This window comes from Lissotriton vulgaris, chromosome 3_2 (genome assembly GCF_964263255.1).
Source record: "Lissotriton vulgaris chromosome 3_2, aLisVul1.2, whole genome shotgun sequence".
Classification (NCBI taxonomy): domain Eukaryota; kingdom Metazoa; phylum Chordata; class Amphibia; order Caudata; family Salamandridae; genus Lissotriton; species Lissotriton vulgaris.
The window spans coordinates 178,545,774-178,563,803 of record NC_141690.1 but is presented as its reverse complement, the minus strand read 5'-3'; the positions used below and the strand labels follow the sequence as shown (position 1 = coordinate 178,563,803).

Genomic DNA, 18,030 nt, shown 5'->3' with positions numbered 1-18,030 from the left:
CGTGATCGAGTGTCCGCAGGCTAGCTTCCGCGTGGCTGCGGCGTCCTGAGGGTGACTTCCAGCGCGGGCAGACGACACAGTGAGAGCGGAGCCCGCCATCTTAGAGCCCTGCGACAGTAGCTCGCTGGTTCACGGGTGAGCAGTGCAGCGGAACCGGGGCGACATCCACCCGCTTCCCTAAGCGCCGAGGAGGGGTGGACTCGCCGTGGCTGAGTGTCCGGCGGCTGCCTCCTGTGTGCGGTGCCCTGGGGGTGATCCCTGGTACGAGAGGACGGCGCATCCTGGGCGGCGCCCGCCATTTTGTGCTCCCGAGGAGGCGGCCTGCACCGAGAGCCGGGTGGACGGTGTGACGGCCGCGAAGATACTGACTGGGGATCGCCCTGGGTGCGGACTGGTGCTGGTGTCTGCCTGTGCCCCTCTTTTGTACTGCCGGTTGGTGGCTGGCTGCACTGGCTCCGACCTGGCCCTGGCGGGAGATACCCGGCGGCGGACACAGCTTGCGGGAAGGTCAGCGGTGGCGGCGTGGTGAGGCCCAGCGTTGAGCAGCGACCGCCATTTTGCCAACAAGGAGAGGCTGAAGTACACGGCGATCGGGTGGAGGTGGCCCGCGGTGAGTGAGCTGCACGCGGGGAGTGGCGGGCTGGGGATCCTCCGCCTGCGTCCCGCTGAGGTCGGACCCTACACCAAGTTCAAGTTCAGGAATTTGTATAGCGCACTACTCACCCAGAGGGTCTCAAGGTGCTTTGGGGAGGGGGTGCATTATTTATCGAATAGCCAGGTTTTAAGTTCCTTTCTGAAGGATATGTGGTTCTGTGTAAGGCGGAGGTGAGTGGGAAGAGAATTCCAGGTCTTGGCCGCCAAGTAGGAGAAGGATCTTCCTCCCATGGTGGATCTATGGATGCGCGGGACTGCGGCGAGAGCTTGATTGGAGGATCTTAGTTGGCGGGTGGGTGTGTAGAAGGACAGTCGTGTGTTGAGGCATTCGGGTCCTAGTTTGTAGAGGGCCTTGTGTGCGTGGGTGAGGAGACGGAATGTTATTCTCTTGTTGACGGGAAGCCAGTGGAGGTCTTTCAGGTGACCGGTAATGTGATCTTGGCGAGGGATGTCCAATATGAGTCCGGCTGATGCGTTTTGGATGCGTTGGAGTTTTTTCTGTAATGTGACTGTGATTCCGGCGTAGAGGGTGTTTCCATAGTCCAGTCAGCTAGTGACTAGTGCGTGGGTGACTGTCTTTCTTGTCTCGGAGGGGATCCAACGGAAGATTTTTTTGAGCATACGAAGTACGTTGAAGCAGGAGGAAGAGACGGCGTTGACTTGTCTGGTCGAGAGGGAGGAGTCTAGGATGAAGCCTAGGTTACGTGCGTGGTCTGTGGGAATGGGTGCTGTGCCCAGGGCCGATGGCCACCATGAGTCGTCCCAGGCAGAGGGGGATGATCCTAGGATCAGGACTTCCGTTTTGTCTGAGTTAAGTTTTAGGTGGCTGTTTTTCATCCATTTGGCTACTTCTTTCATGCCTTCGTGAAGATTGGTTTTGGCGGTGTTAGGGTCTTTGGTGAGGGAAAGGATCAGCTGGGTGTCGTCAGCGTAAGATGATGTTGAGGTTGTGTTGTCGCGCAATGGATGCGAATGGGCTCATGTACACGTTGAAGAGGGTGGGACTGAGTGATGATCCTTGTTGTACTCCGCAGATGGCTTCGGTGGCCTCTGATTTGAATGGGGGAAGTCGGACTCTCTGGGTTCTCCCAGCGAGGAACGAGATGATCCAGTCCAAGGCTTTTCCTTGTATGCCGATGTTGCTGAGGCGTTGTATGAGAGTGCTATGACAGACTGTGTCGAAGGCGGCGGAGAGGTCGAGTAGGATGAGGGCAACTGTTTCTCTGTTGTCTAGTAGTGTTTGGATGTCGTCTGTCGCTGCAATGAGGGCGGTTTTGGTGCTGTGTTTGGCTCGAAAGCCGGACTGTGAAGTGTCGAGGGAGTTGTTGGATTCGAGGAAGGCGGCAAGCTGGCTATTGACGGCTTTCTCAATGACTTTGGCAGGGAATGGGAGGAGGGAGATGGGGCGGTAGTTCTTAAGTTCAGATGGGTCAGCTGTGGGTTTCTTCAGGAGGGCGCTGAGTTCGGCGTGTTTCCAGCTGTCTGGGAAGGTAGCGGAGTTGAAGGAGCAGTTAATGACATCACGGAGATGGAATGCGATGATGGAGTCTGCATTGTTGAAGATGTGGTGGGGCCAGGGGTCGGTTGGCGAACCTGAATGGATGGAGTTCATTAGGCGGATGGTGTCTTCAGTGGTGATTGGGTTCCAGGCGCTAAGATTGTTAGAGGGCGGTTTAGGTTCGGAGGTGGGTGGAGTGGACTGTTCTTTGGAAATGTTCTCAAAGCTATTATGTATGTCGGCGATTTTGTTGTAGAAGAAGGATGATAGCGAGTCGCAGAGGTCTTGGGAAGGAGTAATGTCGTTTGAGGCTGCGGTGGGGTTGGTAAATTCTTTGACGATGTTGAATAGTTCCTTGCTGTTATGGGCGTTGTTGTCGAGTCGATCCTTGAATGCTGATTTCTTGGTGGATCGGATCAATTGGTGGTGTTTGCGGGTGGCTGTCTTGAAGGAGGTTAGGTTGTCAGTGGTTGGGTTTTTTCTCCATGTTTTCTTGAGAGTACGGCATAGTTTCTTGGATTTCTTAAGGTCATCGTTGAACCAGGGGGCCTTTTTGCTACCCTGTTTGGTTTGGTGGTTTTTCAAGGGTGCTAATTCTTCAGCACTGTGAGTGATCCATTGTTTGAGTTTGGTGGCAGCTTGGTTTGGGTCCGATGAGAGGGCGGGAGGGTTTTGGTTGAGCGTTGTGATGAGTTGGTCAGTGGTGATTTTGTTCTAGTTTCTTCGCGGAATAGGCTGTGGGGGGGTTGTGGGTCGAGGTAGTTTTGTAGCTGAAGTGAACACAACTATGGTCCGTCCAATGGAGAGTTGTGGTGCGACCGAAGGAGATGTGTTTGCTGGAGGTGAAGATTGGGTCGAGCGTATGTCCGGCTACATGGGTGGGGGTGTCAACAAGTTGTTTGAGTCCGAGATTGGCCAGGTTGTCCAGAAGGGTGGTGGTGTTGCTGTCGTTTTTCTTTTCCAGGTGGAAGTTGAGGTCTCCCAGTAGAATGTAGTTCTCGGAGGCGAGGGCGTGTGGGCTGATAAAATCAGTGATGTCTTCGCTGAATTGTTTACGGGTTCCTGGTGGTCTGTAGATGAGGGTTCCTCTAAGTGTGGTCCTGGCGTCGGTGTGGATCTGGAAGTGGAGGTGTTCAGCGGGTGTAGGGTTATCGTCGAAGCTGGTCGTGATTCTGATGGTGTTCTTATGGACGATGGCGATGCCTCCTCCTGTTTGGTTGGTGCGGTCTTTTCTGATGATCTTGTAAGCGTCCGGGATGGCTATGGCGATGTCGGGTGTTGATGATGCGTTCATCCAGGTTTCTGTAAGGAATTCGACGTCCGGTGATGTAGTGTCTAGTAGGTCCCAGAGTTCAGTGGCGTGTCTGTGGACCGAGCGGGTGTTCAGCAGGATGCATTTCAGGTGGTTAGAGTCGGAGCTGTGTTTGGAGTTAGTGGATTTGGTGTGGGTCTTGATGCAGGCAAACTTGCAGGAGTGGCAGTCGAAGGGACCGTGGGTACGTCCTGGGGCAGCTGCGAAGCATTGTGGTGTGCCTCCGGGGTTAAGGGCTAGGAGGGTGGCGGCGTCATACGTTATGCGGGAGGATTGCGGGTTGCGGGGGCCAGGGGTTCTGGCGCTGGGCGCAGTCCAGGCGCTGACGGGCTTACCTTTGGCGCACCTTTGGCGCGCATGGGGCGCGACCGCTGCGCGTGAACGCAGCGCGTAGATGCAACTGTCATAAATGGATAGTGGAGGGGGAGGGGGCGGGGGAGGGTCAGCTGGGAGGCGGTAGCGGGGAGGAGAGACGGGAGTGGTCACAACAACAAAATGGATGCAACTAGAAAGCGAAACCGGGGCACAGCCGAAGCAAAGCAGAGATCTGGGCAGTGCTAGCGTCACAAGCGGCACAAATAAATGCTATTGCAAATAAATGCTATTGCAGGCGATGCGGTCCTAAATTAACACCAATGAGCATATAAAAATTATTTTTCACTATTACAGCGATGCAGCGCAAATGAGCACAATTATGTATCAGGCAGCAGATATTCTAGCAATGCAGTGCAGATGAACAGTTTTAGAGTGAGCAGGCTACGATACCAGGCGCTAGGAGGAGAAGCGCTGTCTCGTGGTGGATCGACCGTCTCGGGGCAAGCCCAGATGCTCACAGCGCTGGTTAGGACGGGGCGAGCCTTCTATCCGTGGGAGGGAGGGTCAGCTGGGAGGCGGTAGTGGGGAGGAGAGACGGGAGTGGTCACAACAACAAAATGGATGCAACTAGAAAGCGAAACCAGGGCACAGCCGAAGCAAAGCAGAGATCTGGGCAGTGCTAGCGTCACAAGCGGCACAAATAAATGCTATTGCAAATAAATGCTATTGCAGGCGATGCGGTCCTAAATTAACACCAATGAGCATATAAAAATTATTTTTCACTATTACAGCGATGCCGCGCAAATGAGCACAATTATGTATCAGGCAGCACATATTCTAGCAATGCAGCGCAGATGAACACAGTTTTAGAGTGAGCAGGCTACGATACCAGGCGCTAGGAGGAGAATCGCTGTCTCGTGGTGGAGCGTCCTGCGGCTGGCCAAGGAGTGGTGAATGGGGACGGCCTCTGGGTGGCCCTACACAGCGGGGCTGGACTGCATAGAGGAGGTGAGCTGCCCGGATTGCTTGGGGGGGGGGGGTGAGGAGGCCCACTGTTGTTTTGCTGCTGCGGGGGACCGGTGGCCTCGTTCCGGGGTCCCGGAGTGGCTAGGGTTTGCCTGGTCCCTGTACCGCAACCTGACTGGTACGACTCTCCCGGTGGGCCTGCCCCCTCTCCTTCTGCCATTGCTTATCGATCGAGGCTGTGTGAACGCAGTGGAGTGACTGAACCCGACCTGCTGGTGGACCGACTCGCCTTCCGGGCCGGGAGGTGGATTTCCCCCTCGTCCGCCTGACCAAAAGAGACGACGCGCTCTAACAAAGGCGCTAGAGCCGACCCGGCGGCGGCCCCTAAAGACAACACTGTGGTGGCCATGTGGGGCAAGGCCGGGGCGCCCGCAGCTGGGGGGGGGGCATCTCGGGCGGCTGCGGAGTCCCCGCCGGTCACTCAGGCATTTATGACCGCCTTCATGACTGAACTCAAGGCGGAGATAGGATCCCTGCGGTCTGAGGTACACTCCTGCGTCACTGAGCTTAGGAGGGAGGTTACGGAGCTTGGGGACCGAGTTGATGGCCTGGAGAAGACCATGGAAACGCGCACGGAAGACCAGGAACACCTATGGCAGCGCCTGTTAGCCCTTGCAGAGCAGAACATCGACCTCCAGATCAAGCAGGAGGACTTGGAAAACAGGAGTCGGCGAAACAACCTCCGTATCCGGGGAGTCCCACTTGGAGAAGAGGGGGAGGACGTGATGGACTATGTGGCGCAGCTCCTTCACGAGGTCCGGGGGGACGAGGACGTGTCACCCCCCACACTAGACCGGGCACATCGAGTGGCGTCCCCCGTGGGGAAACCGGGCCTCTTGCCAGATATCCTGACTAGGGTGCACTTCTTCGTGGAGAAAGAGGGGATCTGGAAACGTGCGCGAGATCAGCCTGACCTCCAATACAAGGGCCACAAAATTCAAATCTTCCAAGATTTGGCGCCTAATACGTTGAAGAGAAGGCGAGCATTCCGCCCGGTGACGGAAAAGCTGCGGAGCATGAACATTCCCTACCAATGGGGGCATCCATTTGCGCTCATTTTCCAGTGGGAGGGTAAACACAGAGCTCTGAGGTCCTACACTGAAGCGGTGCAACTTCTCCGCATGTTCCTGGCGAGCCCAACCCGACCCCCTACCCAAAAGAGAACGCCGGCTGGACCGGACTGGACCATGGTACAGAGACGGCGGCGCGCTTCTTCTGCCGTGGAGACCACTCACAGTCAGGCTAAACAGGACATTATAGCCCACATTCGATCCCTGGAGGGGAATAAGGCCGAATCGGGAGGAGGATCTCCCACGCCCTAACAGCAGACTTGGCCGTACTGCACCCTTTCTGGTACGCTGACTCCACATCTCCTGTTCCTGGCCTATGGGTTGGAATGCCGGGAGTATGTCTACTACGCCCCCAGATCACGGTGGCCGAGGCCCGGGGCAGTGGGAGTCCCGTGCTAAACTGTACCTTAAGATCACCAGGAACCCCCTTGACCTGCCCCCTGGGGAGTGACATCCCGGAGAGCGTCCAAACCTGTGGGTGTAGGATGCCCTGTAATGGGGACAGAGGACTCTGGCCCCGTTGGCCGCGACTGTTGGGTTCGAATGTACAGCCCTTCTGGCTGGCAGGTTTTTGTCCTCTTCTTTCCTTTCCTTTTCTATTCCCCTCTGTTTTCTTTTCTGTCTATTTCCTTCTCTGCCTGGGACCTGGGGGGGAGACGCTGGTGGCTGGAGGGGGGGATGGAGAGTGAGCTTGTGATTGGGTTGTGAATGTTGTGTGTGGATTGGCGGCAATGGTTATTACAGTGACCCCTGATGGCTCCTGATACGGCTGGAGGTGTGCATGGCCCCCTGAAGATCCTGTCCCTCAACGTTAAGGGCCTTAACTCACCCAAGAAGTGCAAGCAGGTGTGGCACTATCTTGCCCGCCAGAACCCGGACAATATTTTCCTACAGGAGACCCACCTTCTCCATGCTGATACTCTGCGCATGGCACACCCTAAGTACCCTTTGCAATTCTGGGCGGCTGCGGACACAAAGACAGCGGGGGTGGCGATATTGTGCAGGGCTGGCATCAGGCGGAGTACGGACAGGCCTTTCAAGAGTGGTGATGGGCGCTTTCTCAAGGTGGGAATGGAGGTGGGACGGAGACGCCTCACCCTATGTAACATCTATGCTCCCAATCAGGCGCAGGACCGCTACCTTAGGGACCTTTTGAGGGACCATGTGCCGCAGAACGGTTCTTCGCTGGTGGTGGGAGGAGACCTGAGCCTAGTGTGGGACCCACAGCTAGATAAGAGTGAAGGCTCCTTTAGCGGAACTGGGGCGATGTCTTCGGAATTGCGTAAGCGATTCAGGGACCTGGGGCTCTTTGATTCCTGGCGCTACTTCTCCCCGGATAAAAGGGAGTATTCGTACTATTCACATGTCCACCGCTCTTACTCTCGCATCGACTTTCTGTTCATATCCCCTGATCTCTCCCACAAAGTTTTAGGGGTGGAGATGTCCAAAATCTCGATTTCCGACCATGCTCACGTCGCGTTGACCCTGCAAGACCCAACGGCCGGTCCCCCCAGAGAGAGGAAGTGGCATCTCCCGCCGAGTATCCTGCGTGATGCGGCGGATGTGGAGAGCATCCGTGAGGCCATCATTTCCTACTTCGAGCATAATGACATACCGGAGACGCCCTTCCTGGTGGTATGGGACGCCTTCAAGGCTATGGTGCGGGGCCATATCACGTCCCTCTCGATAGCAAGGGCGCGAGAGGCGCGAGCCTTGGAGGACAGATTGACGGAGGAGTTGAGGGAGACTGAAGTGCGTGATCAGAGCGGCTCTACTCAGAAATCAAGGAGGCGCCTGGCCAACCTAAGAGGTCAGCTCCGACTGCTGCGTACCAACAGGGCCGAAACGGCCCTAGTGGCACTGAAGCAAAAGTATCACGAGGGTGGCGATAAGGTGGGGAGAATGTTAGCGAGGCGGTTGAGAGCCAGAGCCGCTAAGGCCCACATAGCCAATGTGCAGTTACCGGACGGGACTAGAGTAGCGGCGGCTAGAGCTAAATGCGAAGCTTTCAGAGATTACTACGAGTCCCTCTACACTGCGGAGAGGCCCCCCCCCCCGGAGCTCGTGGAGGAAGTGGTCGGGTACTACAGCGGTGCGACGCTTCATCCTCACTTTGCCCTGCTCCTAGAAGAGGCGATCACGCAGGAGGAGATAACGTCAGCAGTGCGGGAGTTGAGCTTAGGGAAGACACCTGGCCCTGACGGTCTTCCACTATCTTTCTATCGCGTTTTCCAGGCGCAGCTGGGCCCCCACCTGCTCCGGCTGTTTAACTCCTTTGCTGACGACCGAGGCCCCTCCCTGGACATGAGGATGGCCGAGATCGCCCTGATACTGAAAACTGGGAAGGACCCGGCAATGTGCTCGTCCTACCGCCCGATTGCCTTATTAAATACTGATTTTAAAATCTACACAAAGATATTGGCGAAACGCCTGGACCCCCACATGCCGGGCCTGGTCGACCCCGACCAAGTAGGCTTTATTCGAGGAAGGCAGGGGGCGGATAATGTGCGAAAAGTGGCACATCTTGTCGGCAAGGCCCACCATTGGCAGATCCCGGCCTGTCTTCTCTTTAGATGCCGAGAAGGCATTCGACCACGTGGATTGGTCCTTCCTTAGAGCGGTCCTCTGTAGGATAGGACTCGGTCCAAAGATGGTCGCTAGGATCATGGCACCCTACCTTGCGCCGCGGGCCAGGATAAGAGTAAACGGGCAACTCACGGACTCATTCGTCATAGGCAGAGGAACCAGGCAGAGGTGCCCACTCTCGCCTCTCCTATTTGCCTTGGCGATTGAGCCGTTGGCTGATATGATTCGTCGAGCTCCAGACATCCATGGTATCCCACTAGGTGGTCTTGATCATAAAATAGCACTCTTTGCTGACGACCTCATTCTGACGCTCACGAGACCGCGCAAATCCCTTCCAGCACTGCACTCCGTGCTTAAGTTATTTAAACGCTTATCGGGGTTGAAAATCAACCATGACAAGTCTTGGGCGCTCAATCTCACCATCCCCCCGACAGAAATCCCCCACCTTGAACAGGCAGCACCTTACCGCTGGACGGGTCAGCATATCCGGTACCTGGGCCTACAGCTGACCCCCCTCGTTTGAAGGCTGGACGCATTTTAACTGGAGAGACTATAGGCGAGCGGTGCTGGAGGACCTGCGGAAATGGAAGGCACTGGTACCATCCTGGCTGGGACGAATAAACGCTATAAAGATGTCCATCCTACCCAAAATACTATATCTGTTCCAGTGCCTGCCTACCCCCATCCCGCTGCACAATATTAGGGCCTTGCAAAGGGACTTAACCAACTTTGTCTGGGGAGGTAAGAGGCCTCGCTTCTCGCAGGCACTCCTCCTGGAGCCCCGAGACAGGGGGAGACTGGGGTGCCCCAATCTAGTGGAGTACTATTGGGCTGCCCATCTCCGCTACATAGTAGAGTGGGGTACCACTGAAAGTGAGAAGGGGTGGCTGCACATGGACAGAGCCGTGACTGGTCACACCATATGGGATCTGGTGTGGACCCATAGGGCGGGGCGCTCCCTGAGTGCTTATTTGAAGGTGCCAACGAAAACGGTGCTGGACATATGGGATCGGGTGGCAGTGCGCCGGGGCCTCACCACCTTTCCCTCGCCGCATACTCCGATCGAAGGGAACCCGTGGTTCCCGCCGGCCCTCAGCACCAGAGCTTTTCGTAGATGGTCCCAAGGTGACTGCAGGGTACTTACGGACCTCTTTGACGGGGGCACCTTAAAATCCTTCTCACATTGCAGAGAGGACTTCCGATTGCCACCTGACGCCGAAATGCAGTATATCCAATTACGGCACTGGGTAATGGGAGATGGGACCTACCGGGCAGCTACCCGTGCTTTCACCCCATTCGAGAAATTGGCCCGTTACTTCACCGACTCAAAAGGCTTGATCTCCAGTGTTAGACCTGTCTGCCCTTTGGGTAGTCCCTCCTATTTATTTATTTATTTGTTTATTTTTTGTCCCCTTTTTGCCCCTCCAAAACCCTTAATTTTTATGTCCACTGAATTTTTGCGGTGTTGTCCTAGGGGTTAGGTGTTCTTTGCCCTCATGGTCCTTTTTCCTGAGGCCTAGGTGTCTTCCTGACTAAAAACTAGGAGATACCTAAAATGGTGGCCGTTAACTGCCATAACTGCCATAATTTGAGAAAGACCCATAGGGTAGTATAGAGACCTTCCAGAATCTTCTCGACCCTGCTGGACCCTTGGTGGTCAGTCTATAAAAGGCCAGAGGCAGGGTAGCCATTTTGTGAAGTCTAGAGAGCTTGAGGAGTGAGGCAGTGGCGTGGGGAGGTGGGCGCGTAAGAAGTAGTTAGTTCATCTGTAAGGTAGACAACCTCTTCGTGAAGACGTTCCCCCCCCTAGCCCTTGACCCAACCCTCTCGTTGGTTTATGATATCTGAGGGAAGCGGCTTCGTAATTACTGTTGGCCCCCTTGAGACCCCCTTTTTCCCCTGCCTTCACGGACACTGCCGCTGACTGTGGCAAGCCCCGCTAGACCGCCTTACTGGTTTCCAAGACAGGGAGGCAGGGATAAGTCAGGCGACTTGGGCTGCCCGGAGGGTCACTGGCGGAGAAGATAGTGTCTGCAGAGGTGGCGCCGTTCAGTGCGCATGCCCGAGGGTAGTGTGGACGACTGCTGGAGGAGAGCGAAGTAGCGCTGTTCAGCGCGCAGGCCCAGAAGCGGTGTGCCTGACTGCCGGAGGAGAGGAAGGGAGGCGGCGCCTTGTTGAGACACTGCTCCCCCGCGCCTGCTCAGTGGCGCGATCGTCGAGGAAGCTGAGGAGACGGCGCGAGTGATCGTATCACCTCTAGCTCCAGGCAGGCCTCTCCTCGGTGGCGGTTTGGGAGAACCTTTGACCCAGCCCACGAGGGAGGAGCCGCCGGGAGAGGAGACCTGGTGACTGAGGGCTGGTTGGCTGAAGCGGCACATTACTCGACTGGCCCCCAAGTAAGGTGGAGCTAAGGGGGGGTTGTTGTATGGCTGGGAAACAGCCGTGATACCGAAAGGGAGATCTTTCTTGCCCCCTATGACCTTGGATAACTGAGAGGCCAGCCCTGACAGATTTGGGGAAGACTGAGACTAAAGGTCTTCCGGATTAAGTGTGAAGAAGAAAAAGTAAAACAAGGGAAAGCAACTGTGCTGAAGAGGAGAACTGAACCCCTGTGGCTGAAAGAGTTGGGGATTGTGGTCTAATTGTGTGTTCTCTTTCAAAGGTGGAAGGGGAGGAAAAACTGTGACTTTACCCTATCCAAACACCTGGGTTAGCTATAAATGAGCTGATTGCAGCAGTGAACCTGGCATCTGAACCCTGGGGTTACTCACCTGATTGTAGAAAAGTGTCACACGGTGGATACCAGGGTATCATTCTAGGTTCCTTCGGCCTGGATATTCCCGAGGTGTTAAGCCAGGGTGTATTGTGAATTAATGGTTGAAACTGTTTTAATGTAAAGCCAGAAATGCAGAAGTAACTGAAGAAGGAGGGAGTGAGGAAGTTTACAGAAACAAGAAGCGTAAATGCACTGAATTAATTGTAACTGTGGTACTGATTTAGCTTTTGAACACAAAGAAGAAGTTAACAACAAAAGAGATCATAAAGCTTTTCTACTTTTATAAAAAGTAAGGTCTAGTGTCATTTTTGGATGGATGGGCATTGAGTTACTGAGTGAGTGAGACGCAAACTTAACACATGTACTTTGTTGTTAGGTCTTCCTATTTAATGCCAAGCTACCTTATGTGACTTGGAGACCCCAGGTCCAACATCCAGGATCTATCATATTCTCCAGCATCCCCGGGTGCCGCCTTCCCATGCCTACCAGACTCGATGGCAGTCCCTTTTGGGTGCTGACATCACGCCTATGCAATGGTTGCGGCTGTGGCGTGACATACCCAAGATCTATCGTAGCGTTCCTCAACAAGAAAACGCTTACAAAATGATGACTATGTGGTACTATACCCCGGAGCGTCTACATAAGATGTTTCCGGCTTCTTCGCCTGTGTGCTGGAGGTGTCGGTCCGCGACTGGGGACTTTTTACATATCTGGTGGACCTGCCCATCACTAGTCCCCTTCAGAAGGAGGTTCTGAGCCATATCAGAAAGGTTTTGGGGTTCCCTCTGCCTGATGCCATTAGCACTGTTCTACTCGGGGTCAAACCATCCGGGCTCCTGGCACTTACCCGAAGTGACTGGACGATAGCGCGTCAAATGCTGGGGGCAGCCAGACCGCTTATTGCTCTTTATTGGAAAAGAACGGAAGCACCACCAGTGACTACATGCTTTCTGCGCCTCTGGCATGTACTGACCATGGAGCTCCTCACGGCTAGATTACAGGCCCGCGATACGCGCTTTAACAAAGTGTGGCACCCCCTGGTAAAATACCTGTGCAAAGTGGAGCACGCGCGTCATGTACCCCCTAGGCTGCGAACCCTGCGTCTGGTTGAGGATGCCCTGCTCCCTACATAAAGTGTCCGAGCAACTTGCTGTGTGTGGACGGGGGAAGGTGGACCCCTCCGGCAACGACACTAGCCAACATTCCTCCCGTGGCCCTTGCTATTTCTGTCCCTTGCTCGCCCTTTGATCTCTCCCCTCCCGCTTTCCTTCTTTTCTCTGTCCTTACTTGCTGATCTCTCCTTCGGCATTGCACTACTGTTTGTGCCCGTTTGGTCCTACGAATTTCCTAGTTTTTTTGTTCCTAGGTTGCACCTGGCCCTTGGGACTGAGCGATCACGGCCAGTGGCTGTTGAGCTTCAAAGTTAACACAGATAGCGAAGAACCGCGCGGCCGGCCCTTTTTTGGGTTGTAGGCACTCCAGTATGCTTGTCAAATGCCTTGCTATGCCTCTCTGCTGAGTTTTGTGAGCATTCCTTTTGACGCGGCCGGCCCAAGTTGGGTTTTAGGCTTATTGCTGTGTCTCTGTCACTGATAAGATAACCCCACCTTCGGGGCCTTAATAAAAAGAGTTGAAGATAAAAAAATAAAAATAAAAAAAAAGATGTTCACTCTGACCCAGATTTGCAAAACCCTCACAGTTAGTAAGTATCTATGGGCCAGATGTAGGTAGGCTTTTACCGGTCGGTAACGGCCGTTACCGACCAGTAAAAGCCTTTTCCTATGTAGGGGGCATATTTACAGATTCGGTAAATAACAAATCTGTATTTTCCGATTCCGTATTTACCGAATCATCATTTACCGATTCGGTATTTACCGAATCGGTAAATGAAATGTAGGAAGCACTTCAAACAGTGCTTCTGGGCGTAAAGGATTCGTTATTTACCACCAACTATTAGTTGGTGGTAAATAACGAATTCCTATGTAAATGCAAATATGTGCATTTACACCTGTGCCATGTGACAGACATACATGCCCTTAGGGCATGTATGTGTGCCACATGTGCACACAAGCACTAATCAGGGGTGCAACAGGGTGTCAAAGTGACACCCTGCCACCCTTGACTTTTTCCCAATTTTACAGAATCCGCATGTACTGATTCGGTAATTGACATTCATTCCTATGGGCCTCCAGGCCCATAGGAATGAATGGCAAATACCGATTCGGTAAATACCGAATCTTAACGATTCGGTATGTTTTACCGATTTTTTTAGCTACATAGCATTTACCGATTCGTAAATACCGAATCGGTAAAATTCGGTACTTAAGAATCGGTAAATACTATTTACCTACATGAGACCCTATGTTATTTATTTGTAGCTTTTCTTGTGTAAAACTGCATACCGCCTAGGGTAGTCTTAAGATTGACTGGCAGAGATAGGAAGAAGAAAGAGTATACTCCTGCTGAACTGATCAGTCAAAAGATCCAATGAGACTGGTAAGCCCAGCCCCTCCCCCCCCCCCCCCCCCCCCCATCCCCCCTCCGGCCTCACCACCTTCTTGTAGACGAATGGGTGATGTCAAGGTCATTAAAGTGCAGAGTTCACAGTTCTGGATAATGGCTTTTTGATGAGGCGTATGGATATTTTCTATCAAGAGTATAGTATCGATGGTAATCCTAAGCATAGATACACCTGTAATTAAGCACTAAGGGCCTAATTACAACTTGTGGTGGAGTGGTGGCACGGCTGTGCCAACCATGAGGTCTCTGCCGCCAGCCAGATTACGACCAATTTAGTGGTCTGGCGAGTGGGGTGGCGGTGCCGCTACGAAACATTTTTCAATGGCTGGGGCGCCTTTGAAAGAGGCACAGCAATGGTAAGGCCACACAGGGTTATTGCACGGCATGGACTCAAATGTCCATGCCGTGCAGAAACCTGGGTGCATGCACACACCGGGGGTGTAGGAGGCTGGCTTAATATATGATGCACACTTATTCAAGTGGTGCACCTTGCACTAATCCAGGCAACCCTTATAGTGATTTTAGTGGTTTTTGATAACCATAGAACGCTCTCAAAGTGGTAGCTGTGGAGAACAGCCTTCAGGCTTCTCTTGAAGGAGTGTTAAGCAGCTTGTTTTACCAGTTTAATCAATAGTGAGAGTTAAATAAAAAAGAACCAAACAGTCCTCTGTTTATTCGACAACACTCACTAACACAATGGCATAGCTCCTAACCAGATATCAACATAATACACAAAAAATACTTCAAATGCAGTCAAGTAAGTAGCACAAAATGCAGTGGTCTCCAGGCGAAGACCAAACCATATATTAAAGTGGAATGCAAACTGTAAGGGAGAAAGGGACTTGGACCAGAAGACTAATAGGAGCCGGGGGCACAAGGAACCACTCAAGGTAAGTACCCAGGAACCCCACGGAGGCTGTGCAGAGTGGGAACACAGCAGCGTGACCAATGGAAGTCAATGGATAAGTTGCGGTTGCAGTTTTGCAGAAGAAGGACCCTTCCCAGAGGCCCCTGAAGAATTCCCTCGGAGGACAGAAGGTTGGAGAGCCACCCCACTTACAGATGCACCGGGAACCAAGTTACCTACACCAGGGAAGCCAGGTGCATAGAGGTGAAAAGACGTCGTAAACCTCCGTAGACAGCAGTGGGAACCTTAGAAGAAAAGGCCTCTGGGGAAGAATGTGAAGAAGTCAGTGGAATTCAAGGGTGGATTCTGGAAGTGAAGAATCTGCAAGCAGAGGGGACAGAGTCTCTGCCACTCAGAAATGAACAGGAGGCATGAAGAAACAATGCCCACTGATGTCAGGAGGTTCAGAAGAGTCACCGGTGACATGTCACTGCAGCTGTGAGGACAAGGCGACGCTGAGGAAGACCAAGAGGCGTGCACGAGCTGTCCCACATCGGATGTCAGTAACTAGGTGATTGGTGTCTGGCGTGAGTACCAACAAGCTTTGGTAGCCGCATCTGGCATAGAGAAGACAGATAGAGTAACGTTGGGACCAGCAAGGTCCAAGGGACTCACCAACAGCAGGAGAGTCAGAGCAGGCCCCGAGAAGGCGGGGGGCCAACTGAGGCAGTAGAAGACCCTTGTGAGGACCCACAAGCCAAAGGCACAGGAGTCGCAAGAGGATCTCGAGCAGCTCACCAAGGATGAAGGCCCACAGTGCAGAGGATTCGGTGAGGACGATGACCTTGGAAGGAAGAGATGCTGGAGCTTCTTGTAGCCCGAAGATATCTGGAGAGTAGAGCCAACAAGCCTTGGCAATGGCAAGTCAATGCAGTGCACAGGGGTTCCCAGCTGTTCTGACGAGGGATACAGGCCTCAAAATTTCAGAGAGAACAGGTCAGGCCTCGAGCAAGTTGCAGAACCACTACTTGTGTTGCTGAGCCTCAGGAAGTTCGTAGGACGACAGGAGCAGCAGACCGGTCAGCTTTGCTGCGGTGCCAGCAGTTGCAGGGCATGTGACTCCTTCACTCCATCAGAGATTTTGTTGATGCCTACAGATCTGTTGAGGAACCTGACAGAAGTGCAAGAACAATGAGACCAGGAGGAGCAGGTGTTTTCCTTGATGCAGTCTCGGTTCCAGTCGAGGTCCAGCTAAGTCCATGTGTCCGAGCTGTCGAAGAGCAACGTAGTTTCAGGCTTGAGTTTTGTCCCACGACTAATCTAAGGACTCACTCACAGGTAAGCCCTTAAGTATCCTAAGGAAAGTGTTGGAACAACTCAAGGGTCTCTTCCAGAGAAGGGGCTGATCAAATGGGAGGATACTCCCAAGTCCTTTCTCCAGTTTCGGGACAGAGCGAGAACCAAGGGCTCCCTGAACTGGCCCAAACTGAAGTATGCAAGGAGGACACACAATGTGCCCTTCAAAGCAGTCTGGTGGGGCTGAAAAGTGCCCCCACCCCAGCCCATACACTTAGTCCTGTCTCTGAGGTGGTTACGCCTCCCTGTGAGACGAAACCTATTGTTTTACCATCCCCTGCTCAAGCTTGGCACCGCAGCAGGAGGTCAGAATCGTGTCTGTGGTCGGCAGCAGCACTACTTTAATGACAGACCCTGAAAGGCTGTTACACGGAGTAGAGGGGGTACCCAAGGGAGCCCCCAGTACATAGGATCATACTTCCAACTCTAGTGTGTTGGAGTATGATTCCAAAATGTTTGATACCAAACATGACCAGGTTCGGTGCAAATGCAAAAAGAACAATTGATGGACAGAATACAGAACAATGTCATACATTCACCCCAGTACAGAGATCTGGGACTAAATCCATTGTTGTTTTGCTCCCCTTTCCATTCCAGATTAAACCCAGCCATATGCAATTCAGTCTTGACCCTGTGCCAATGGGAACAGTTCAGTCCGAACTGCAAGGCCCTCTCTGAACTGGAAACAAGCATCCTAGGACCGGTTACGGGGTTTCGCCCATCGTCAGCCAGGAAAGCTTGACTCCAGTGGCATGGTGAACATGTGACTTACGTCAGCCACTGTATAGTTAGACATCTCGTAATGACTGATGTCCACTATATGTATTTACATGGCTGACCACACTTACAAAGCCTCGCCGTGCTCATGCAGGGGCACCCTTACACTTATAACCAAGCATCCTGCCCTCAGGACAGAAGAGCCTGCCATATGGGTGACTTATAGGTTTTAAGTGCTGTGACCTCAGATATAAGGGAACTTATATCTGTTGCGAGAGGTGCAAGCACCAACTCATACAGGGTGAAATGGCAGGCCTGTAGTCTCAGTTTAGGTGGGCTCCCATGTGTGCCACAGGCGAGCTCATGAGGCACAGTGGAGCTGTGCTCATGACGAGCTGGGCTCGTCAGAACGGTCGCGGTTCGCCCACGCAAACGGGAGAATCAATGAGTGGGCGGAGTTGTGACGAGCCCAGCTCGTCATGAGCACAGCTCCACTGTGCCTCATGACGAGCTGTGCTTTAAACAGTTACATTTGTTTTTCAGTGACTTCTACTGAAGGTTTTTAAGCCCATCTAGACAAACACTCCAGGACTACGATCCGTAGCCGGGGTGTGAGCATGGTGTGAGGTGCATGATCTGCTACAATAGCCCAGTGTCCCCATGGATGCTTTTCTGTGGAGCAGCAGCCTTTCTCTGGTTATTTGTAAGTTTCAGCAGTTCCCTGAGTTGGAGGTAGTCTGCATCTTGTAATATGTACTGGGAGGAGCTGCTCAGGAAGTAGGCACCTGCTAGAGAGTTAACTATTGACTAATTTAGCAAGTACTAGCTGCTTCTCTCCTGACTCCTGCTACAGATTTCTTGTTGTTTGATAAGCTGCTGGAGGATGTTTGAACATTTTGTTTTCATACTGACTCAAATGGTTTATCTTCGAGTGTCTATTTCAGTCTTGTCTAACCCAATGTCTGTCTTTTTTTTCACAGTCTGCTGCAGTCTCCGATGGAGGTAAGCAGTTTATTTTGTCGCTTCTTTGTTAATTAAGTTAAATTAACCAATTTACCTTATTTTGGCCAATTAGTTTTCATTGTATTTTCACATTGATGAATACTTTCCAGATTTAATCCACCCTCTATGTTTGTAAAGTCCGTCCTATGTGAGATGGGAAAGGTTACTTGTAGAATTGTATACTTGTAAAGATTTCATAAAATCCGACAATTAGTTTTGTAAAGCAAAAAAGTGTATAAGGGAGGCCCAGATCAACTGAAGGAAAGCTGTGCATCCTAACACATCTCTAATAAGCTCTCCTGTCACACATGGGTAATGGAGCTTTTTTCTATGTAGCTGGACAACCTAAGT

At 52.7% G+C, this 18,030-nt stretch overlaps 1 protein-coding gene across 6 annotated transcripts in view; it reads left to right on the top strand.

Moving 5' to 3' along the window:
- RGS12 (regulator of G protein signaling 12) overlaps positions 1-18,030 on the top strand; it is a 691,597-nt gene that overhangs the window by 264,650 nt on the left and 408,917 nt on the right. For all 6 annotated transcript variants that reach the window (XM_086964151.1, XM_086964150.1, XM_086964152.1 and 3 more), the window contains one exon: positions 17,658-17,679. In XM_086964151.1, coding sequence (XP_086820277.1) covers positions 17,658-17,679 — 22 coding nt within the window. The remainder of the gene's footprint in view (positions 1-17,657; positions 17,680-18,030) is intronic.